The sequence below is a fragment of the Arvicola amphibius genome, chromosome 6, assembly GCF_903992535.2.
Source record: "Arvicola amphibius chromosome 6, mArvAmp1.2, whole genome shotgun sequence".
NCBI classification, from domain to species: Eukaryota; Metazoa; Chordata; class Mammalia; order Rodentia; family Cricetidae; genus Arvicola; species Arvicola amphibius.
The window spans coordinates 117,704,439-117,729,889 of record NC_052052.2 but is presented as its reverse complement, the minus strand read 5'-3'; the positions used below and the strand labels follow the sequence as shown (position 1 = coordinate 117,729,889).

The following is a 25,451-nucleotide window of genomic DNA, read 5'->3' as shown; positions in this document are numbered from 1 at the left end:
CAAAAAAAAAACTTATGGGCCAAAAATGAGGCAAAACATTTCAAATTAAATATTCAAGTCACAGAGAAAAGTTTTATAGGCTAATTAGAACATGTAAGCAGAAGAAATGTGTATTTAAAACTCATTACTCAGAAAACACAATGTATAGCTTTGCAAGTAAGGAATCATGCCAAAGCAGAGACGTGAAAGCACTGACCTACAGTTTATCTTAGTGGCAGATTTGGACATTCTCAAGTCAATATGAGGCCTAATATCTAAATGTACACTCATATATATGAAAGCCATCCTGTGAGATGTCAAGTATGATCTCTTAAACCACAACTGTACTTAAAAAAAAATTCAGAAAACTAAATGCCATCTCCTGTGTCATTTCCGTTCCATGAAGAGCACTTCATGTTTAAAGCTGAAGCATGCACACAGAAAGTTATGTGCACGATGCGGTTCCTACGTGAAGATTAGTGGAGGCTTCGTGTGCACATGTGCACCCTGAAATGCTACAGAGATCAGGTTTGGCCTGGTTCTTTCCCCTAAGCAAGATTTAGAGCCGTTCTCCACTCATGTGATTTTAAATTTCAGTCTCATGTAGCAAATGTTTATTTACAATAATGCTAGTCAAGGCTTCTGAGCCATACATTTTGGCTGTGTGTCTGTGTATGTTTATTTACAATGCTAGTCAAGGCTTCCGAGCCATACGTTTTGGCTGTGTGTCTCTGTATGTTTAAACGAGGTTCTAGGAGCAGATACTCAACCGAGAAAAGCAAGAAAACAGACCTGTAAGGACACGCAGTGGAATGTGCGTGGTTTGGCTGGGATGTTCACAATCAAGAACAAATTATACCACATAATGACTGGAAAAGTTAATTAAGTCAATTTAACAAATAACCTCACCAGTAACAAAACTTTTTTGTTTATTTACTTTTAATCAAGAAATGGGAGGAACTGAAAATACACACTTTACATTCATTTGGTTCATACATATCTGAACTAAATCCCTTAACTGCCCGGTTACTAGTTCAGGGTCAGAGCAATTGTAAAGAAAGCGTAAGCAACTGGAAATAAGCACAATCACGGTGCTCCTGCTGTGGCATCTCAGTTTCTGTGAATGACCTCAGTGTGGGTACCCGAGCACTTCGAAAGTCTTTGTAGGGAAATGGGGAGGTGGAGGGGCACACTGATGAGTAGACAGAAAACAAGCACAACAATGCCTGGTACAGACCTCACACACACAGCTCCCATCTCTGCAAGGCTACCTGACAAAAGCTCTGCCCCAAGCAGCACAGGACTAAAGTCCCTACACTCAACTGCACAAGGTAGAGCTGGCAGGGAAGGAAGCTTATTTCCCTGCAACCATCTGGCGAGTGGAAATCCATGCTTTAGAAATAACACTTCCGTTTTTTTTCCTTGTTTCACTGTAGTTTCTATTGTCCCCCAAAGGAGAAGCAGTGAATTCCTTAGAACAGGGATATCGGAAAACCACTCTGGGACAGATCTCACTCACTCAGACATGTGCCCCGCAAATGCGACCAATGAGTATTTACTTCTATGTGGGACAGGACTTAGGCGCGTTTAGACAGGTTGTGGGCCTCAAGGGCACAGGTTGATCAGGTTAGGAAGGCAGAAGTGCGTGTGGCTTAGGCTTAGCACACGGGTCTGTGATTATGCCAAGTACAGGACTGGCATTAAGACTGTCCTTCCTCTGACTAGTTTTGGCTCTAGGCCTCCAGACCACCCCTGGGCTCAGGTTACTAATCTTCCAGTCACCTTAGACATGGTTATGAGGGGAACCTATGGTCAAAGACTGCTGAGCAGCAATGGAGAACCCCCAGAGGATGTCTCAGTGTGGGAGCAAGATCACAGAGGCAACAGCATCTTCCCCACAAAAGAGACTACTGAGAAAACTCTGCTGGGGACTCGAAGACAGGACAGTGGATTCTAGCCCTCCACGTGGTATACTGGCACCCTCCACCAACCTGCACTGGCTTTGGCCTGTCCTTGAACCCAGAAATACCCAGAATCACGGCTGAATACTCATCCTCACTCACATGCCATGAAGTCAAACAAAACTAATGTTTCATGAAGCTTAATAGAGACCGTGTTTATTCTTACAGTTAGTATTAAATCCACCAAATAACCAGCACTTTATATGCTGCTTCTACTCATAAAAAATGAGCCTAATTTTTAAAAACTCCAGAAAAATAAAAATATCAAGATAGCATGAAGTAGAAAGTGCTTTCTGTAACACTGGAAAACAAGAGACAAATATTCTGGCTCTATTAAATAATAAGCTTCAGCCCTGGGTTTAAATGCCACAAAAAAAGGAGCAATACAGACAAATTTTCACACCCATACAGGTAAAGTGAATCCATTATTTTAACTCAGACATAAATACACTCTCCCCAGAGATCAGGGGAAACCTGGACTCACTGTCCTGCAAGACTAACGGCCAGCTACGTCCCTCCGGTGATGCCACAGTCCACAGCTATGTGAAGACCCTGATCAAAGGGCTGTAGAGCTGAAGCCAAGCTGGGCACACATGGATGGGCACAGATCAGCGGCCATCTCCTCAGGAATACCTGTCCTCAGAGTTGAAGGTTGAGGGCTGCAGTGAGCTTCTAAATCATGCTCACTCTTCAGCTACACAGTTAAAACAGTAGTAAGTCAGCTGGGCAGTTGTGTCACACGCCTTTAATCCCAGCACTCAGGAGGCAGAGGCAGGCGGATCTCTGTGAGTTCGAGACCAGCTTGGTCTACAGAGTGAGTTCCAGGACAGTCAGGGCTACAAAGAGAAACCTTGTCATGAAAAGACAAAAAAAAAATAGATAAGATAGATTAGATAGATAGATAGATAGATAGATAGATAGATAGATAGATAGATAGATAGATGATAGATGGATGGATAGATAGATAGATAGATAGATAGATAGATAGATAGATAGATAGATAGATGACAGACAGACAGACACTCAACCTAGTAAAATGTTCTTAGGAAACATACAATTTATAAAAGCATGAAGGAGGAGACAGAAGGGTGGTCAGGCAGATCAGTGAGCTGAGTCACGCAGGACCGGTACTAGGAGACTGGCCAATGCAGTCTTCCTAAGGGCACACAGAGAAGCAGAGTGTGACCAAGGAGAGCAGCAATGACAAACGCTACAAAAACAAGGACATTAGTTGCCTACCTTGTGAGAAAGCCTGAAAAGAAAGAGAAAGTCACCGCAAACCTTCTGCCTGGTTCTCCCCCTTGGGGGATGCTGTATTTTATGTTCAGTGCCCATGCTTGAATTGAGATGCCTCTCAATACTTTGCTTAACATGTAAAAAAAAAAATAAATGGTGACTCTGCTATCCCTGAAAACAGTTAAATACATTAAGTTTACAGAAACCAACAACAAAGTTCATGGTCCCTAAGGTTGTTAAAGTCCTTTCCAGTAGCCAACTTTAAATGTGTGTTGGAGAGCTCCTATGATAAACTAACAGTCTCTGCTCTATCGTGACTAGCATAGACTTTCCATGTCAAATGGAAAGCATTTTTGAATTCTTACCAGACGAATCAAGATGGTTTCGAAAAATGCCAAAACAAGAACTTCTTTTAATATACAACCTATCACAATTTGTATCCCAAATTATACTCTGAAGAAAACGAGCAGCCTGCCCACCTCATCCACCACCCTCTGGTCCATTTGCTGCCTTAAGCTCCCATAGAACAATCACTGATCCAGCTGTGCATGCTCAGTTCGGGGGATGAGAGAACACTACAAGGCCTGTGGCTTGCCTGCTGGGAACTGTGGGGCCACTCACCATTGGAAGTGGTACTGGAGGCCACGGCCTTCTCACTGACGTCTGCCCTTGTGGAGCACTTCCCGATGGCATTCTCGGCTTTCTTCCTCTCAGTGGTCGTGGAGCTGTGGGACTGGGCCTCCATAATGTCTTCTCATTACTTCTGCTTGTTTCTCAAAGGAATGCCTATAAAACACCACAGTGCCATCAAAGTCCCAAAATGGCAGTACAAGAAAGAAACCTTTATTCGAAAGCCCTCTGCATCTTCAATCTGAGAAAAGGCTAAAGGTTTAGCAAAACCTTGATGACATTTCTCCAAAGGTTTTTCTGCCAAAAAAAAAAATCCTTTGTAGTTTTATTAAGAAGCCAGTTCAAGTCGCATGCCGTTGAGTTTTCCTATTTCCTAATGGTCTCAGCCTTTGCTGTCTGCAAAGGAAAAGAAAGGTGCTCACAATATACGCTTCTCCTCAGCTCCTTCTGAGCATGTGCTATCAAATGACCTAGAGTAGTGGTTCTCAACCCTCCTAACCTGCGACCCTTTAGCACAATTCCTCATGTTGTGCTGACCCCAACCATAAAATTACTTTCATAACTGTAATATTGCTACTCTTATGAATCATAATGTAAATATTTTTGGAGGCAGAAGTTTGACAAAGGGGTTGCAACCCACAGGTTGAGAACTGTTGATATAAATTTCAATTTTCAACTGTCTACAGTTTAAAGCCCAAGTGTCACGTTACTCTTAGGTCGTGTCTGCACACCTCTCTTCAGGCGGTCAGTCGCCTTTATAGGAAGGGACACTAAGAGAACTTCCAAGTCAGGAGAAAGTTTGCAGCTGCTAATTAGAGTTTTTAAAGAGCACCTAGCAACCCTCCCCAGAGTTCGCAGCTGAGTGGACTGTGATTTCTGCTTCTTCCATGAAAACTCCTGAATTGCAAGGTGCTTCTTAACCTAAAAACATCCAGGCAAACTGTGCTCTTTAAGTTTTCTTAGAACGAAAACATCAGCCTGGTGGTGGTGGTGCACATCTTTAATCCTAGCACTTAAGAGGCAGAGGCAGGCAGATCTCTGTAAGTTAGAGACCAGGCTAGTCTACAAAGTGAGTTCCAGGACAGCTAGGATTGTTACAGAGAGAAGTCCTGTCTCGAAGCACCCCCTCCAAAAAATGAAAATATTAATTTGTTTGGCTTAACTTTCAAAACAAAGGTAACAAGACAATATCTCTCCACCCCACAATAAAAAGCCAAAAGGTGAGGCGAGTGAAGGCTGGGATCACTCACAAAATATGAAAACTCATCTACTGGCCAAGTCAGTTCATCTGTCTTTCATCGGCTTCATCCATGAGAGCCCCAACTAATCGTTCATCAATGTTCATGCTAGCACGTTCTTTTCTACAGTCACGTTCCAGAACTACAAAGAATACAAAGATGGGAAGTCCACTCTCAGGCATGCCTTCTTCCAGCGCTCTAGACGGCAACAGCCACGGAAGCAACTCTTCTGTCCCATCACCTGCTTATTTTCCACATGCAGCAAGCACCACAATGCTTGCTCCACCAAAACAGTGGTTAGTGAAATTAAATAAACAGCTTTTTAACTGGCAAAAGTCAAGACACCAGAGGGTACACGCTTAGTCAGCTTTAACTAGGGATTCCAAGGGAGCTGTAAATTCTTTACTGTACACCATATCCCCCTTAACCCGGAACTCAAGCCATTCAATGATGGCTTCAGAACCAAAGGTGGTACACACAACACTGGGGCACCAGTTCTTCTGGTAACTTCCATCTTTTCCAAGAAGATTTATTATCGTTCCCTCTAAAACACACAAGTGTTTTGCAGACTAAAAAAAGGGAAAAAAAAGACGGACTTATCAACCGTAAGACCCACTCTGAATTGAGAAGTATATTCGGAGAACACAATGAAAAACAAGAACAAAACGGCAAGGGGCTGGACAGCACCCACACAGGCTACCTAAGGATGCCCCAGGAGCTGTCCAGCATCATCATGGGCAACCTGCACTCAGTCTCTGTTGACAGAATCCAACAGAGTGCTCTGTTGCTTTTGTTCTGGAGAGGAAACCAAGTGGCAACGACCTTCTTTCTAAAAACACTTTTTAGCACAGAATTATACACTTAATTTCCAAGAGATCACAAACCCTCCAAAGCCATTCCACAATCCTGGACAAAAGAAATTTACTATAGTTACTTGTACCTCTTTAAACAAACAAACAAAAAACTCAGAATAAAGGGCCAGAGATGGCTCAGTGCGTCCAGGCATTGTTTCAAGCCCAACAATCTGAGTTTGGTCTCTGGATGGAAGGAGATAACCCACATCCCTTAGTCATTCTCTGACCTTCAAATGTTCAGTCACATTAAAAACAAACAAACACACAAACAAACCCCCCCCCCAACTCAGAATAGTTCTAATTCTGCGGACTAATTTTGTTTATTTGTTTAAGGTGGGATCTGGATACACAGTCCAGACTGGACTCAAACTTCCAAAGCTCCTTTCTCAACCTCTCCCCTCAGACTAATCCTCAGACTACAGAACTGCACCACCCCACCCAGCTTCAAATATCATCTTTGAAGTCTATCACACAGTTGGGAGAATGGCACTCAACTTCAATTCCATCACTTAGGAGGCAGAGGCAGGAGAGTTTCTGTAAGTTCCAGGTCAGCCTGGTCTACAAATACAGTTCTACGTCATCTAGGTCTACATAGTAACACATTGTCTCCAAAAAACAACAAAACAAAGAACAAGTATACTGAAAAAAAATTCAACCCCATCCTCACCACCTACTCCCAAAGTGTCCCTGAGTAGTAACCGTTAGTGCCCACATTGCTACAGGCTTGCTAAAAGTTTCTCTGAGTAACCGTTAGTACCAGCCATCAGTTCCCACATTGCTACAGGCTTGCTAAAAGTTTCTGAGTAACCGTTAGTACCAGCCATCAGTCCCCACATTGCTACAGGCTTGCTAAAAGTTTCTCTGAGTAACCGTTAGTACCAGCCATCAGTTCCCACATTGCTACAGGCTTGCTAAAAGTTTCTGAGTAACCGTTAGTACCAGCCATCAGTCCCCACATTGCTACAGGCTTGCTAAGAGACCTGATGCTCCAGTCCTATTTCTGGCACAATGCATTTGTCATGAAGAACAGCACTTGAGAGCAAGCTCACTACAGATTCCAAGCAACTGCTCTGCACATTTGTTTTTGTCCAGTGCTATGTAACCACAAGAGGACTTCACCAAAACCTGTCTTAACTACAGAATGAATGGAGTGTATTCCAGAACACTGAATTCACAGCCTAGGAACGCCTATCCCAGCTCCAACTGCAATGATAAAGAACTGTGTGTAGAAAAGACGAAGCCTTTGCTGAACACACATCTCCCCACTCCAGACTGGAAGCCTCATGCGGAGAAGGCGTCTATCTTCCCAACAACTAATCCATATAGAAATGTTTACTGGATAAATAAAAACTCACCAGAAACTCCATGGCTTCTAAATCTGCTGTGTCTTGAATTGTAAATATCCTTGAGCTAGCTATATATGCTGTCTTCTATACTAAATGCTTCACTAAAAACTGACAAATTATATAAAAGCTAAACATTTGACCAGGAATCCTTAAATCAAAGCTACCAACTCTTCGGCCACTTCATACACCATAACCACTTTTTTCCAAAACTTACAACACAGTTTTATTAGCTGGATGTGGGGGAGCATACTAAGTTTAAAACACAGAAAGGAAACAAAACACACAGGGAGCAGAGCATCCCATCAAGAGATGAGGTTTCCAGTAAGAACAAACAAGTCACCAAGGTTGCTTGGTGAACCTGGATTCTGTGTGGTTGTTGGGTACCCCTCAAGGCAAAGAACTTCATTGTTAAAAAAGCATAACCCTTCCAGAACTCATCAGCAGAGAGAAGAGCTCAGGGCCAAGAGGCACCGCCTAAAAGCTACTAATTAATGATCTTGGAGAATACTAATTCCTACCTGTTTGAAATAGATTTCTTAAAAACTAGGCCCTTGGTAACTTAAAGAGTCTACCTCTTCTCCTATTTTGACAACTTATTTTTGGATCCCATTAATTAGCAACTAATTATTTAAGTGTAGTCAATGCTTGGTGCAGAGCTATAACATGGCAACTTGCCAAGGCAGACATCTGCTTCCTGTATAGCACCATGAATTATATCAGCTTATTTTACTGATAAAAACACAATTTTATCCTTGTCACAAAGAAAAAGCTTTAAAACCAGGGATGCCCACACCCCATCTAAGTGCAGAAATGGTGACTGCTTCTCCCCTTCAGGGTGGCTCTTTCATAGGACACCAGGGATCTGGAAACACAGACCAGAGTTGACCCCTGCTGGAATGCTAAGTCGTGGCAGGTTGAAGCATCATCCCATTGCTCCCCTTAGAGCCTGGAGTAACTGAAGAATCAAGGAGGGTGGGAATCAATTTCGATTCGCTTCAAATCTTTTCCTCTGTAGAACACATGCCACTATTTTTCAGATATGAATGAAATCAAGACTTTCCTCCTGAGGCAGTCTCCCTGTTTACAACTCTGGCCTGTCCCCTTCAGTCTTTCACCCTGCTACATTACATGCAGGACTGCAGGCAAACCACTTAACTTTTTCTGCTTTGTGTGTGTGGTGGGGGGGAGGGAGTGATTCTGAGTTCTAGCAAAAGAGGTAAGGGCAACCAGTGGCCCAGTAAGCCTGTAAGTAGCATTTGCCTTCTAAGATCTTAAGTTTCACAAAAAAAAAGAAAGAAAAAAGAAAAAAAGAGAGGGAGAAAAGCTCCTTCCTGGAGGCAAAACAACCAAGGCCTTTTTTCATTCAACTATTCCAACCCTTAGGTAGCTTCCCAGATCCCCCAATCTGGAGCACAATTAATCTCAGACCCTATTTTAAGCCTACCCCTCTCCTCACTTGCAGTTTGCCTACAGGAACTAATTTCCTGCATGCACTAGGACCACCACTTGGAGTGTATGTGCACTCTAAAAGTGAAGGGGATGGAGGCAACATTTACCAAGTTGGAGAACTTTGGAGGGGAGGGGTCCACAACGTTTTCAAAGCACTTTCACACAAACGCGCATCAAGTCCTCAGAGAGTCACCGTCAGCAAGGAGGGGGCTGCCTCCCAGTGACTGCTGGTCTTCAGAGAGACAGGCCCATTTACTATGGGAATCCCTTTAAGCAAGCTGTGGTTGAACCCCTTCCTGAGCTACTGTAAATAGATGTGAGAGCTCTGGATGGTCAAGACAGACACATAGACTCACTGTCTCTCAGGAAGCCCTGAAAGCTCCACCTTAATCACCACAGAAGCTTCCTGTAAAGATGGTCTTTTAAACCCAATTCTTAAACCTACATGGACCAGCCTCTCCCCTGGCAGGTCTCCGCAGTAATACCTCCAAACCATAGGTATTCTGGAATCCTTTCCAATCTGGACATTAACATCTGCAAAAGAAAGCACCGGTGCTAACTAACTCAAGCAGAAGTTTAAAGTGACAACTGAGCATCCTATAACCCAGGGAGGGATGGAACTGCTTGCAGTAGTCACATGACTACTGCAGCCCCCTGGGTGAACACAAGCATCCCACCAACACCTAGTTCCTTAATCCACTTGGTCATACTGTTAGGTTACCTGAACTTTGGCAACAACTCTGCTGTTTCTTTCTCTTTCTTTTTCTCCTAAATGCATTTAAAGATTTGAAACAACTAAAGCTGAAGACTGGATTGATGACCTTCTGATCAGTTTCTCATAGATTAGAACAGCTACCGGCCCTCTTAAGAGACCAGAAAGAGAAGTCCCTCCAGAAAGCAGAGCAAGGCTATGAGCAGCACCAAGTGCAGGCCTGTGTGAGAAATTACAAGAATCTGCTGCTCCAGGGGGGTCAGGCTTTTATCCACACCTGCATACATACTGTTAAACTGAATGATCTCCTCATACGTTGACGTTTCAAAATTCCACAATGAGCCAGGCTGAGAAGGGATTTGGAGGGCAGCCTTCCACTCCATCACTGAAGAGTGATGGTTCTCTCATCCTCTACTACTATGGCATCATGGAGGAAGCAACCATTTAGGGGAAAAATCCTATTTAATATTTATGCCTTCCTGGAGCTATTAAATAACCCATTTCCTAAAGAAAATAATTCCTTCAGAGAAGAGGAGAATTTTTTTTCAACATGAAAACAAAGCTAGTGCTGATTTTAAAACTTTTCATCGATTTTGTAAGTGAAAACTAGTCTTGAGGTTCAGGGGAACAAAACACGGAGAATGCAGCCCATCTCGTGCAATCACACATGGAAAAGAAATGTAAGCGCTCTGTAATGTGCTTGAGGTTTTCTCCCGTTCAAACGTCTTTCTGAACTTAAAATCGATTAGTTATGCATAACCTCTGTGACATACCAACACTTCCCAAGAAGTCTCAGCTTCCACCTCCCTTCCCATCTGTACTGCCTTCCTTCCTGAAGACAAGGAAGCCCAAATTCTTAAGTTCTTAATGCAATCTTCATTAATGTTTAACTACAGTATTTTTTAATATACAATTGTTTCACCTTTATAGGATTACTTTTCCCAAGGTCAAGAGAGCAGAAAACCTCATCTGTGAATAAGAAAGCTGAAATCTATCCAAGCTGCCCTTTGGGGAAACCAAGGGATCCACAAGCCTGCTGTCTATTATTTTCAGTCTTCCTTCCTTCCATTTCCAATGTTCTCATTGGAGATAAGCAGTGTTTTGACAGACATACCAGAATTGAATCCATCTAAGAGGGGAATCATTGTCTGGATTTGGTGAATTTGGTTTTCCTAAATTAACTACATCGAAACTTTTAAGAGATTTATATATTTAAGCCAGGTAGTGGTGGCGGCACATGCCTTTAGTCCCAGCATGCAGGAGTCAGAGGCAGGTGGATCTCTGTGAGTTCAAGACAAGCCTGGTCTACAGAGCTAGTTCCAGAAGACCCAGGGCTACACAAAGAAATTTATATATTTAACTATAGTCACTGAACGGACTATTCAACAAGTAAGAAATTATTATCACATTTAAAATCACAAAGTGACATTTTTCCTGCCTTTTCTGGTGTCACTATAAGAGATTACAAGCTCCTGCCTCAGCTGCCAGAGGAATTTTATAATATTTGAGGGGAGCATGAGATCTCTACTTAGTACTCATTACCCTTCTGAGTCCCACACAACTCTTTACACACCAGACTCCTGGGCGTTGGTCAGGCTCTTCAGGGGGCACAGCAGATGCCATTAAAGAAGCAGCAGCAATGGGAAGCAAACTAACACCGAATTTTCTGTGCATTAGCTGCATACAGGCCTTCCCTCCCAGAGAACCCTAGATCTGAATGTCTATATCAGTCTATTAATAAGTTCCCATAAACAATCTTCCCACTACATCCATATACATCAGAAAACCGTGAGTGCTTTACTGAGGTTTTTAAGAATTAAGAATTCCTGCATAGCAGCAGAAAAAAAACTTCCATTTTCATAGAACTTATATAACTTACAGATCCTAGAATTCTTTATCTTTGTAACAAAGCTTAAAGAGACAGGTTGCATGGTCTATGAATAGTAATTGACTCTCTTGCTGTAATGGTCTGAAACAGGTTCTCACTTTGTAGGCCAGGCAGTGTAGAATGGACTAAGAAGACCAGGCTCACCCGAAACTTTTGACAATTCTCCTGTTTCAGCCTTCCAAGTGTTAGCACTACAGGCATGAATTACCATAGCAGGCCAACAACCGGCTATTAAATCACACAAATGAGACCAATATTTAGGTATTAAAATTAGTCACAGATAAGCTAAAGATATGCAGTACTAGTCTCCTAATTTTTAAAGTTGTGCTAGTCAAATCTGAACTTCCATTTTAAATATCACACTTTCCAACTTTATGGATTTTCAAAGGTAGAGCCTACTTTACAACAATTCATTAGCCATGGGCCACTTACCCTATAAACGTTCTTACTCAAACAACATTGTCCAGCTGACTCCTTCTTCACCTTTTATATAGACCAGACTGTCAGCCTAGCCTGCACCCTCTGCTCCACATACCCTCAAGGAGACGCTATGCTGTGGAATTCTATTGGAGCATTCATTCACGGCTCAAAGAGCGGGCCTTGTCCTGACGTAGCATGCTCTGACCCACAGGGCTGGCCAGTAGACTCCAGGCTCCCGTACATCTTAAGTTATTCTGACTTCAGTTCAAAGCTGCTGGATGAGGCTTCTCCACACACTAAAACGTCTTTGGACTGAATTATTCTTCTAAAACAATAGCACAAAATGTAATCAGTAACAGGGCTTAACTGCCTCATTCATTCATTAATAAAATTTGAACTTATCTTTCATCTAATTGGCGAGTTTTCCATCTTTTTTTTTTTTTAAAAAAAAATGACTGTAACATAAAACACTCTGGAGTCCTGTTATGCATTTTATGCAATCTTCAAAAAAACCCCTCTTTCAAAATAAGCAAATATATTACAGATTTGAAGTTATTTTAACAGCAACTTATGTATTGCACTTCTCCCTTCCTGCTAAACTAATAGAACAGAAAAAGTACAAAGATACAGAAATATGTTGTGCATAGTTATTGCTAGGCCACCCCTCCCCTCCAAAGCAAATCAAAGCCCCTCTAACTGTTTCAGGCCTGCGACCAATCCAATTTACTTCAGGTACAATTTAAATATATAGTGCATGCCACAACAAACCCGTGGTAGGATGCCAACAGAGTCCTTAAGAAAGTTTTCCTCTAAATCTCTGGAAAGGAGCTTTGAAAGAAAGCAAGGATTACAGTCAGCCAGGAGGGAGGGAGGGGACTTACCTCAAACCAGCCAAGCGGAAATCAGAGCAGTAATTCTCCAAGTCGACAGAGTACACTTTCAAAGCTGTAATAGTGTGAAGAAGTGCCGGGCAGCATGGCCTGAAGGCAGCACTAATACACTGATGACTAATGGCTAGGCTAGGGCAGACAATGAATTTGGGGCTTGAAAACGAACAGAAACCATGCAGTACTTTGACAAATGGGCTTTCACGATTTCATTCATTGAATAACCTTTAAACACAAAATTAGCTTGGGTTCTCCCGGGAATGACATGACACGCTGCTGGACAATGATGTAAGTATTTTCTTTTTTAATTATGACTAGTACACAAAACGCTAGCACACCATATAAGAGGATAGGGCTTATAGATACCACTGAGGCAGACATGGAACTCAATACAGTATTGCCTTTCAAGAGGGGGCCTCAATGTCCCCGTGCCACCTTATTAACTATGTAATGGCTTTTTCATTCAGTTTCTTTAGAAAGCCATAGATTTTCTGAGACATTTTGTCGGGTTGAAATATACACAACCAGAGCAAGAAACACTTTCAGGTGAAACGAGCGCACACACACACACACACACACACACACACACACAAACACACCACAGTGGCAGCTGAGAAACATGCACAAAACTACTGTGCACTTACTACTTCAAATGGAAAAAGTCCACTTCTCAGGGGCTAGGCAGAGGGAAAGTGTAAGACAATGGAGACAACACAGCAAGTTTGCAAACAAATGAGCTCATAGAGACACTGCACACCCAGCTTCTTTCCAGCATCCCTCCTCCCTCTTCCTGACATAATTAGCTTTTCAGTTTAAAAATAATAAATTTGGCATTTTTTAAAAGAGAGAACGAAATACGGAAAGAGTCTCTAAATTAACAGGGACCACTTACTTCAGACAGGATAGCCTTCAGCAGGCCCTAAAAACTTAAGAAAAGGATCCTAAGACAGGAAGCTTAGTGAGCTCATAAAACCGGTGCTGGAGCCAGGAACACATAGCATATTTAATCTGCAAACTGTGAGAGTCCACAGTGACTTCAGCAAGATCTGAGGCATGCCCTCAAGGTTTGCTGGGATCTGGGATTAGGGGGCTGATAAGAACCTCCACTGCCCATGGACATGTTTTTCTTCTGCAGTTAAACACAAATGCATGGAGACGTTTGACTGCTGCTTGGCGTTACTGCTCAAGTTCTATAAAAGCTTTGCAGCCCCTTTTGCTGTCAATATATCAAAGTTGAAAAAAAATCATCAAAGTGTGAAATTTCATTTAAAGTCTTCACCAGTCTACAGCTCTATTTCACAGGCCCATCAAATAAAAGTAAAGATGAAAAAATGCCCTGAAAAGTAGTCGGGAAAGTTTGCAGCAGCACTCGGCCTGCTGTTGTTTATTGTCTGCCTTTATTTGCTTTGAAAGTAGAACAGATCCGTTTCCACGCAGGAAAACGACAACTCGAAGCAAAAGGGCAGCGGATTCTCCCCAGGCTTCAGTGAGAAGACAGCCTGAAATCATTTTAGAGAACCTTTTGTTTAACAAATACATATATGTATTTGTCCTGTAGCCATTTCAGCAACCTGATTGCCTCTCAATATAAAAGTTGGCAGAAAATTCCTTGAATCTCCCAAAACAAATCAGACCAAGCTCAGAATATGAGTGCCAGAAGAACGAAAACCCCCTTCAAAGAACTCCTCAGCTAGGGCTTTACAACGATTGCAGAAAAAAAAAAGAGAAGTCTGACTTTTAAGATAATCTACTATAGTCTAAAAGCATTAACATTCCATGACTAAGGTTTTCTGGAGCATTTCATGACTCACAGATTCACTTCTATGAGACTGGTCTTTCTTAGAACATTACTGTCTCCATGTAAGTGAATGCACACAACAATGGTCATGAAAGTGTTTCCTTTCATAAGCTTCCAAACTGTCCTCAGAAAGCGGGGAGGGGAAGGCAGCAAGCAGCATGCCTCACACAGGACTCCGTTCTAAATGGCTAAGCCCAGAGGAAGTCTGTAACTCTTCCAGCGTGCAGGTAATTAAGAAAACTTCACCGGCTTCGAAACAAAGGAGAGTCCAACTTTTGGGCTCCGGAATCCAATTGTTAAATTAACAATTCTGTCATTAAGTTTAAGTATTGGAATAACTCAAAAGAGCCATTTTCCGTCAGTGCTTGCTGAATTTTCCAATTTTTGTCTGTGGTCCTTCCTTGGCAAATTAGACACACAATAAAAATGGTAGGTATACCAGAGTTCAATCAAGGCGTACCAGGCATGTAGAAAGCAAGGGGAATTGGTAGGCATATGAGCTAACCCTGCCGGTCTATTAGCAATAAAGCAATCTATATCTTTTAAAGTGTTTCTGCCTGTGTGAGATTTCACTAGACACCTCTCACATTGAACTTATTCATGCATCTGAAACCAAAAGCTTCCCTGGGCTGACTTTAAGAATTTCATACCCTGAAAGGATCTCCCCTTAGGCGGAGAGTTTCTAATTAAATAGCTTTTAGTGTAAAATAAACTCTCTGCTCTGTATAAATATGCAATTTCGGCTCATTTAAATGTTATTTCATGTTGTTTTAAGGTCTGGCTATAATCTCACTGGCCACAGACCTTGTGGACCAGATTGTTAAGGCCAATATTTCCTAAGATAAACAAATTCTGTAGACACTCTGCACGGTTTACATTGTTAAAACCAACCAGCACCGCTTTCCTGTGTCCTCTCAGCTGAAACACTGCTCTGCCTTAGAAAAATGAAGTGATTCTGAGGTTATTTCACTATTTTAAAACATAGCATTTTCCTGCTTCAAAATAATCCTGACACATGTAATTAAGAAACTGTCAGACTATTATTAATTTTTAATTTAAAACCCAAATGAAATAATTACGGGAATCAATCAATAAGGCACCTATTCAAATTACAGAGCAATTACATAAATACTCAAAATTAATACTTTAGGCCAGTTCTTGAAGAATTCAGCCTATAACTCGTGAAGACATCAAACAGTACAAGCTTGTGACATGAGGAGACTACAGGAAGGGTTCCCCCTTAAATAGACTAAAATGAGATGATTTCAGATGGCAGGGCACAGACTCTCTTCCCCCAGCCATGCCCAATGCTCTCAAGCTGCAACTCTTTTTCTAGAAGTTATTTCCACCAGACACATATTTCAGGAATCTTAAAAAAAAAAAAAGAAGAAGAAGAGGAAGAAGAAGAAGAAGAAGAAGAAGAAGAAGAAGAAGAAGAAGAAGAAGAAGAAGAAGAAGAAGAAGAAGAAGAAGAAGAAGAAGAAGAAGAAGAAATGATAGACTCACCCAAGTTCTGCACAAAATCATTTAGAAAAAAAGAGAGCCTAATAACTTGAAATTCAGCAGTGCACGTACTGGGCTGTGGAAAGGTATAATTGAGGAGAAGGCGAGGAAAAGAAGGGCACGGGGCGTTTTTTGGAACTAATAATACCAGCAGGGCTAATGGCACTGCCCCTGTATTTGCACAGCGGCCGGCCCTCCATACCTCGAACTAAAGGGTTCTTTTACTTAAGGACGACAGTCCATCATTTCAAACTGAAGTGGCAGCTGGAAAATGTGGAACAGCTGGCACAGAGCTGGGAGAAAATGTTTTACATAAATATATGTACATATAAACTGGCAAAGGGCCACGAGCACTGTACCCGAGGCCAGAATCTATCTCGCAGTCTACAACCAAGTAGGGGTTGGGGGGGGGGGGATGTAAACGCGGTGCAGCAAACTTCCCTAAAGTGGCCTTTACACACGGCTAAGAAAGCCTTGGGGATGGCGTGGTACTCAAAAAGGTGCACTCCGGGACACAGGCACAAAGTTCACCGAAGGATACCAAGTTCACCGAAGGATTGTAAGCAGAGGCCAGGCCGAATGTGAGGGCATGTGGCCATCTGCTAAAAAGTCGCTTCACCAACATTTCAAGTTTAGAATCAATATTAACTCCACATCCTCAGGCCCCGTTGCAACTCCAGAAACTAAGTGTCCCTAGCAGAGTGGAGTGATCTATACCCAACTCTGCTCTGTGCAAATTCGGCCTCTTACGTGACCGCCGCAAGGGGCCACGGCTACTTTTCTTTCTTTCTCTTTTCTTTCGTTCTGCCCTACCTCTGGAAAGGAACAGACAGAATTCCAAATCGCCCACAGATGGTACAACTTTCACTTTTCCTCTCCCACCGCGGAGGCGCGCCCTCCATCCGCTCACCCCGCACCCCCACCCACAGAAGTGAAGGCGGGACCCGGGCGAGGCGGGCAGCGGCGGCCCCGCGCATCCCCAGGCGGTGCGCGCCGGCGGAGCTGCGGATCGTCGCGGCGGCGCGAGGACCAGCCGCAGCTCCGGGCGGCCCCAGCTCCGCACAGCCCTTGTCGAGAAGTAGGCGCGGGCTCCGCCGCCGCAAACTTGGTCCGCGCGCCCTGGGGCCGGAGGACTGCAATCCATCCCGGGAGCGCAGAGTCCAGAGCCCGAGAGCGCGGGAAAGCGCGAACGCACGGATGCTGCTCCGACGCCGCGCGGCTGCTCGACAGGGCGGTCTGCGGGGCCCGCAAAACAAAGAACTTTCGGGCGGGACGTACCTGCGGCTCTGGCTGTCAGGTCCCAAATCCACAGACCCGCGCCGGCGGAGCGAGCGGCGGGCGGCTCGGGCTACCGTGGATGGCCCGGCTGGTCGCAGTGTGCGGCCGCGGCGGGCATGGTGGAGCGCGGACGGGCGGCGGGGTGAGCGGGCGCGGTGGGGAGCGGCGGACGGGCGGGCGAGTGTGCGGGCGCAGGCAGCGCGGCCCGGTCCGCTCCCTCCCGCCGCTGCAGCCCGCGCATCAGTTTCAGGGATCCTGTAATCTGATCCCTCTGAGTCACCGGCCCTGAGTGACAGTTCTGATTTGGTTCAAGCGCGGGTGGGAGGAGAAAGAGAAAAGAAAGGAGCCCCCCGACCGTCAAGTCGACTTTCAGCGACCAGGGCCCGTCCAGGCCGAGCGGCCGGCTTGCAAAAGTTGAGCTCCTCTGTGCACGGCCTTCGCGCTCCCCTCGGCGCGCTCCGGCGCTCCTCCTCCTCCCCGCCCTCCTTCCCCAAGTTTTCACAGATGTGGCCAGACTCTCCACTCTTTCCCCGCTCCTTCTTCCCTCGCGCGCCCCACCCCCGCCCGTCCCTCTAATTTCCGCCACTCCGGGGAGCGCTGGGGACGCGCCGAGCAGCGGGACGTCGCCGCCGCTGCAGGGGGCGAAGTTGGGGGGGAAAAAACTTGGGAGTGCTGCTCGCCTTACTTTGCTTTCCCGCTTCTTCCAGGCCGCGCCCGGCGGGGTCCCGCTCGGCGCGCGGATCCCAGTGCGCTGCGCTGCGGGCGCCACTGAGGCCGCGCGTCGGGCCGGGCAGGGCTGGCGCGGGCAGCCGGGAGCCACGCGCTCCACCGCCTCCGCCCCTCCCGGGTCCTCACACAGACACATCCAGGCCTGCTCCTCCTCTTCCCCCTCCTTGACCCCGCGCCCGCGCGGCGCGCCAGGCCCCACCCACCCGGCAGGAGGAAGGGGCCCGCGGGTGATGTCACTGGAGCCCTCCGGGCCTGCGCTCCCGCGCAGCCGAGAAGCCGGGGATCGCGCGCTGCCCGGCGCTGCGCCCATGCCTTCTCTCTTGGCTTTCCCGGCTCTCGGCTTGGACTCCCCTTCCTTCGCTGGAGACCTCTCAGAACACACTGCCCCACCCCCGCACACCTCCTGGTACTTTTCCCTGGGCCAAGACTGAAACTTCCTCTCGCGGGATGATGCTTTTGAAAGTTCAGGACTTTCCTACCCGTTGCATTGATCTGCATTTGGGACGTGGGAAGTCTCACCACACAGCCCCATGGGCCACTTTGCAAAGGACACAAAGACACGATCTGGGAGTCTGGACTTGAACGGGGTGCTTTTCCTTAAGATGCCGAATGCCTGTCCTTGATTTCTTTTCGGGGCCCATATTACTTCAAAATGCTTTGCCATTCTTCAACTGGCCGGTCCACACTCATCTCTCTCTCCCCTTCAAGGTACTCACCCCAACATGTAACTTGAAAGGGAGGATGTCAAGGGGGAGGAAGAAAGTAGAAAACCCGAGAGAAATTCCAGAATCCCGGAGAGCAGTCGGCCCACCTCCCCAGCCAGATTGCCTTGGTGCTTTCTGTGCTCCGTGGCGGCTGTCTTGAAGGCACAGAGTGGGTGGATGAATAGCTATTATAATTTGAAGAATATTTTGAGATTCGCATGCTCAACTGAAGAATTTTTTTAAGGGAATTGACAACGGTATTCGTTATTTGTTTCCCGGAACTTGTTGCTTATAGCAAAGACTGACTTAAGTTTTCAAGGCAAAAACTGGGAATAAAGTGGAGCTCCAGACACTTCTTAGCCGTTTTTAAGCTTTCTCTCCATTGAAACACTCTTTAAAACAAACAAACAACAAAAAAAGGAGTGGGGGACGACACCTTTCCCTGGTCTCTAAGTGCAGGAATCTCAGAAAACAGAGGTAGCCCTGACTGGGCTCAGGCCCGGGAGCATTCTCTGAGCCTCTTTAGGCGCTGAGCCCATCTGTGGGTGAGTGTAAGAAATACCAGTCCTCCTAAATCGCAGGATGGCTGTGGGTTCCCAGTAAGATCATACCTGTAGAATTTTAAAACGGTGAAGTGTGTGAGCACCATGTTCGTTTTGGAATTGCAAGTTATCTTTGGCTTGTGTGTTTCTCTAGTGTCAAACACATTGTTTCTGGCATTCAGGACTGCTGCTGCCTCCACAGCGAGAATGCAAATATTGCATCCTGATATTTTGCTCTGCTTATCCAGTGGCAGAAAGGACAGCCCATAAATCAACAAGTATAAACTATATACTTTGACTTTTACTTCGAACAGCCTCCTAGCACATTCTGAGTCAGAAGGATCTTGATTTGGGGTTCTAAACAGACTGAAACAAAGGGGGAAAAATTGTGAAGCTTCCTACCACAGGGCCAGAATCCCTAAGAACCAAGGAGGAGGAATTACAATGTGTGTCCTGTTTTGATTTTCTCATCTTGGGTTCTTAGTAGAGATGGGTAGCTCTGATTCACTGACAAACCCACATGCAAGTGGCCATGGTTTGCAGAAATGGTGAAGAAAAGAATTTGCCTTACTGTAAGTTAAATAATGCAAGGGACTTTCAATCCATTTTAGCTTCGTAGCCCTTTTGCCCAGGAAAATCGTGAATACAAACCCCAAAATGAAACCAGAGGAAGTATTCAAAGGTGGGGTGGGACTGAAACCTTAAGTCTTTGGCATCTCCTACCTCCTGTCCTGCAGCGGATCCCAAGTCATCTCCAGCACAGTAGAGGAACTTCTGTGGCAATGAGCAGTTATGTACGTTGTGTAAGGATGCGTAGGGAGGAAATGGTTCCTTGGTGATGTCTAAATTCCATCCTTATACATTCACTTCCTGCCTTTTCTCATCAGTGATCATTTCAAATGCAAATATCTTGGGAAATTTTTAGTGTCATCATTCCTCAATATTAGTTAGTTTTATGTCAACTTGACACAAGCTAGAGTCATTTGGAAAGAAGGGCTTTCAACTGAGAAAAATGCTCCCTTAGATTTTCTGGATTAACAATGGATATGGGAGGGCCCAGGCCACTATGGGTGGTGCCAGTCTTAGGCAGATGGTCCTAGGTTCTATAAGAAAGCAGATGGAGTAATCCATGAGAACAAGCTGGTAAGCAGCACTCCTCTGTGGTCTCTGTTTATACCTCTAAGTTCTGCTTTGAGTTCAGCCTTGGCTCCCTTAATGATGGACTGTGATCAGGAATGGGGTGCCAAATGAACTCGTTGCTCCCCATGATGCTTTATCATAGCAACAGACAGGCTAACGAAGACCTCTCACTTTACGTAAACCTTTAAGATGGACTTACTTTACAATATAAAACAGGACATGGCAACCCTCTTGTTGGTTTGCCAATGCTGCTCTAGCAAGCTATTATGCAGTGGATGGCTTACACAAGGTTGACACTAACTTTTCTGGGAGCCAGAATCTTAAGTCATATAGTGTCTGCAGGGACATTGTTTCCATATAAAGTGTCGGGAAAGTCATCCTTGCCCTCACTGGGGCCTCCAATCTATTCCCTGGCTTTTAGCTACTTGACTTAACTCTGCCTGGGTCATTTTAAGCCATTCTCCTTGTACCTCTCTCCTCTTATGGTACAGAGAGCTGTGGCCAGTACTACTTCAGTCTGACTTTGTTTGAACGGATTGCATCTGCAGACTTGTTTTCAAATAAGATAGTATTTTGAAGTTTCAAGGATTAGCATTTCTTTCTGAGGCGTAGAGGGCACAATTAAGTTCGGCAACATTCCTCTGCCCCATCTCAGGGTTTATCTATTTGGAGGCTTGGTCCTCAGAGTACTGGTATTGATATGGTTGTAACCATTAAGAGGTGGAATTTCATCTGGGGCTGTTAGGCTCTTGGGGCTGTGCCTTTGGAAGACATTCTCAAGAAATCAAACCTATAAAAGAGCAAGCAGGACCCTCTCCAATGATCTGGTTTCCTGTCTCACTATGTGAGAGCCTAGTGTGTGTTCCTACCACATTACTGTCTGTCACAAGGCCCCTGACAGACATCAGACTCTTGAGGACTCTCAACCTTGAACTTTCAACTTCCGAACCCCTGCTGAGCAAGCCCTTTTGCTTTTACAAAACATTCAGCCTCAGATAATTTTTTTTTTTTTTGAGACAGGCTTTCTCTGTAGCTTTGGAACCTATCCTGGAACTAGCTCTTGTAGACCAGGCTGGCCTCGAACTCACAGAGATCCACGTGCCTCTGCTCAGATAATTTGGTAAGAATTATTTTATTTGTGGAGGGGGAGGTAGGTGTGTGTGTGTGTGTGTGTGTGTGTGTGTGTGTGTGTGTGTGTGTGGGGAACCAGAAGAGGGCATCAGATCACCCAGAGCCTGAGTTACAAACACTTGTGAGCTGCCTGGTGAGCCAAACTTGGATCCTCTGTGAGAGCAGTACTCATTTTTAAGCACTGAGCAGTCTGCAGCACAGATAAATTGTTCACGTTTGTTACAGCAATGAGACTCTCTCTAATAGGAACAAGAAGAGCAATGAGGGTGAAGAATCTGCAAGAAGGAGGAAACTGGTTTCTGAAAGCAGCTTCACATTCTCCTCTCCATGTTTTCTCTGTTATAGTCCCTGGCATAAATATTCTTGCCTTCACCAATGAGGTTTTTTTTGGGGGGGGGGATATCTTCTTGTATAGTTATTAGCAACTAATCTTTGGGCAATTCCAGGGAGATGATTCTGGACACTGATAAACTTCTGGTTTCAAATGATGAAATTCCAGCTCACATTGACTTAATTGAAAGTGTTAAGTCTCAGTGTGTTCCCAACTAGAAAGTCCAGAAATGTGCCTGTAGGTTTCAGGAAAGGTAGGATCCAGATTCTTTTCGACTAGATTCTTTTCCCGTCTTTGAGCTCTACTTTATCTCTAGTGTCTATGAATTTTCTATAGGCAACCAAGGAAGGTGGCAGGAGGCAGTCATATTTTACACGGTCTATCCTGCAGTTTGTATTCCCTGCAATGTCTGCCTTCTTCAAGAGAATGCCACTTTTGTCTTGGCTAGAAGAGAAAGTAACTGCACACAGGCAGACAAGTCCACCTGCCTTCCGTATCACTCACCCTCCTAAAGGCGACTGTTTTCTTCTGGATAGGGATAGACACCTTCTGTGATAAAGCACTGATGGTTTTGCTTCAGTTGCTCCATCAAGGAGTTTGACTGCTAAAAATGAGGCTTTCAGTTCTTTGCCTCCTCCATATCCCCCAGTGCACTATGGTCACACGAACGCATCCTGCCTGCGTATATGTGATCATGAGCTTTTCAGTTTCTCTCTTCTTTGTCTTACCCTACGCCTCCTCTCCTTCCTCCCTAACCTTCTTTCACCCGACTCCTCTGACCTCCTGTGACCAGGGCAACGCCAGCAAAAGGAAGAAAGGAAGGTAAGTGTTCTCTCTCCAAGTCTAGCTACTAGAAAGCCAGTGAATGTGTTGTACAAAAATAACCACTAAAACAAACGTTTAAGAGTCCATATTTGGAGATTCAGAGAGTGTTGACTGCTGTCCTTAGCATCTTAGTTGGTTCAGGTAAATTCACATGTCAAAATTCAACCAGAATTAATAATATTAGGCTTCATCTGTCCATTCTTTTTAACCTCGCTGCAGTCACCTCCAGGGTCATGGTCACCCATTTCTAGACAGCTAAGGAAGCTCCATACTACAACCAGGCTACGCAGAACTCATTTCTTTCATTCTCCAACTGCTCATCCTCATTTCCTGGTCATTGGGATTCTGTAAGCACCGTGCCATCCTGCACCCATCGCAAGGAAAATACTGAGGAACAGGAGAACTGGTCCTTTTGGGAGCACCCCCACGTTGGGAGCACTCCTACAGGTACTACAAAATGGAAGGGGCCAGGCTTCCTCATGTCACAGGGCAGCTGCCAGACGGGGAAAATGCTTTTAAGGGCACTGTGCATGGGCCCTTCTGAGGCCTTCTCACTCAACACCCCTGTAACTAGTTCTTCCATCTTCCTGGAACATTGAGATTATAAATGGAACCCAGATGTTTGCTGTGTTTGCTGTGTCCTTCTTCACCTTGGGGATGTAGCTATAATTGGCTTGGACTTCAGCCAATCCCACAACTTGGGAAGATCTAAAACCCTCTCGTGGAATTTCTGCTAACTTCAGACTCTTTGGATGCTGCGTGACACCGAACTGTGCCCCACACTAAAGTCTTTGCTTGCACCGCAGGGAACTTCTCTCAGTGGGTGTGGGGGGCCTTGGTCGACTTAACTAATGGCTTAGGCATGTAGGGGATGAATTTTTCTAACCCTCTCTTTCATAAATAAAACAAGCTTTCCCTGGATCTCAAGCAGAGCAGGTTAGGGAGTAAAATTCTGTTTCCTGACTGGGCATTTATTTCTGCATGTAGGATTTTGTTTCTTTCTTCCCTTTCAGCCAATGTCTGCTCTGCTACCTTGATGATCATCTCCCAGCCACTTGGCAGGCAATGTCTGCTCTGCTACCTTGATGATCATCTCCCAGCCACTTGGCAGGCAAGTGCTACATCTCTTTTAGATTCCCTAAAGCTAGGGCAATCAGAAGAGGCCTCTGGGACAAAAGTCTTTCCATGCAATGTCATTCAATGTGGGGTGGTAAATTAGACATGTCTCCAGCCACAGCCTTGGCTCGGTTGGCCACAATCTGCGTCACTTCCTATTGTCTTCTGTGGAGTTTCGTTCATTCATGCGGTGTGCCGTACCATCAGAGAGTTCTGTGTTCACTGTTTTTGTCCTAAATAATCCACTCACGCAAACTGTAGGTATTATGGACTATAAAAAAAAAAACAAAAAAAAAACCAACAGGTACCAGAGAATGTATGTGACGTCACATACATCTCGGCCATCAGGTCCCCCTGGAATTGCTGCTGCTGATGCTCTCCAGCCATGCCTCTGCTGGGCTGGTTTTATTCACTCTGCCTTCCTGTTCAGTGCCTAACCCCCCTGATTTTTTCCTCTCTTAGGCAGAGTAATTTACCCCATTTTACCAAACTGAGTATTCTGAGAGACTCTGGTATAGAACAAAGCAGAGTGCCCTTTAGAGCAGGTCCATCTTTCCTAGAAGAGCCTTTAGAATGGCATGTTCAAGTAGATCCGTCTTGAGCCTTACTCACATACACATTCAGTGATTGCCAAGGCAGTTTTTCTGATGAGGAATAAAATTGCCTGTGTTCTGTTACATAAGAACTGGGAACTACCAGGGCCCACACACCTGGGAATATAATTAGCAGCTAGGCAATTTCAGGACAAGACATGCTAGGCAAGCAGTGACCATGTGCTTAAGAACGATAATGCTCATCTGAATAGGTTCTGTCCTACCTAAGTGCTGTGAGGCTCTGGGGAGGAGCCCTGAAATCAGAATAAGAAGCTAAGAGAAACAATTATGGGCGGCAATGTATTACATCCTAAATAGCCGTGAAACCAGCCGGGGTGAGTGGGACTCGTGAGAGGCTAACATTGTAGTCATGAGAGACGCTGAATGAGCACCAAATAGAATGTGGGTGTCCCGGAGAACACTAGCAGGAGACGGGAAGGACATGGTGGCTGCTGCACATCCTTTATACCTTTACTGTTGTCTCAAAATGCTATGGAGAACTACAGCTGAGAAAGAACGCATAGGCCACGTAGAGAAATGCTATCCTTTCTACCATCCTCCTGTCTGTCTTTGTCCATAGGGCTCTATTCTTTTTTATTAATTAACTCTGTTCCTTGACAGTTTCATTCCTGCATATGGTGCATTTTGTTTACTCTTACCCCATCTGTCTAGACTCTCTCCTGGATTATCAGAAGCCCCTTACAGGTCCCTTTCTCACTTGTCTTTTTGTTTTGGCTTATGAGCTGCTGAGTTTACCAGCGCCATCCTTATGACCACTGGTTTGGGATCATCACTAGATCCTGGTTGGGTATACACGGTTGGGTATACGCAGTTGTGTATACAACTGAAAAGAACGACCATTTCTCCCCTAAAAATCTCTCAGTAGACAAATGTTCAGCCTGGAGGGATAGTGGTCTATGAGCCCCCTCCCTATCTAAGACTGACTTTTGACAAGCCTAGTGTGTGTATGCCCAATGCAGACAACCACAGCTTTGTAAAGTCAAGTTTGCAATGGCTATATCATGCCCTGAAGTTAGTTAGCATTTCACAGCCCTTTTTCCCTGTTCAGCTCTTTCTGTGCCTTCTTCTACAGTGTTTTGTGAGCACTAGGCAAGGAGCTATGGGTGTCTGTTTAGTTCTGAGCACTCAGCTGTCACTCTA

General features: G+C 44.9%; 1 protein-coding gene across 1 annotated transcript in view; it reads right to left on the bottom strand.

Moving 5' to 3' along the window:
- The window catches only part of Gli3 (GLI family zinc finger 3), a 247,758-nt gene extending 243,837 nt beyond the window's left edge, over nt 1–3,921 (bottom strand). Inside the window, exon 1 of the mRNA XM_038334619.1 lies at nt 3,798–3,921. Coding sequence (XP_038190547.1) covers nt 3,798–3,921 — 124 coding nt within the window. The remainder of the gene's footprint in view (nt 1–3,797) is intronic.
- Between the last annotated feature and the right edge of the window lie 21,530 nt (nt 3,922–25,451).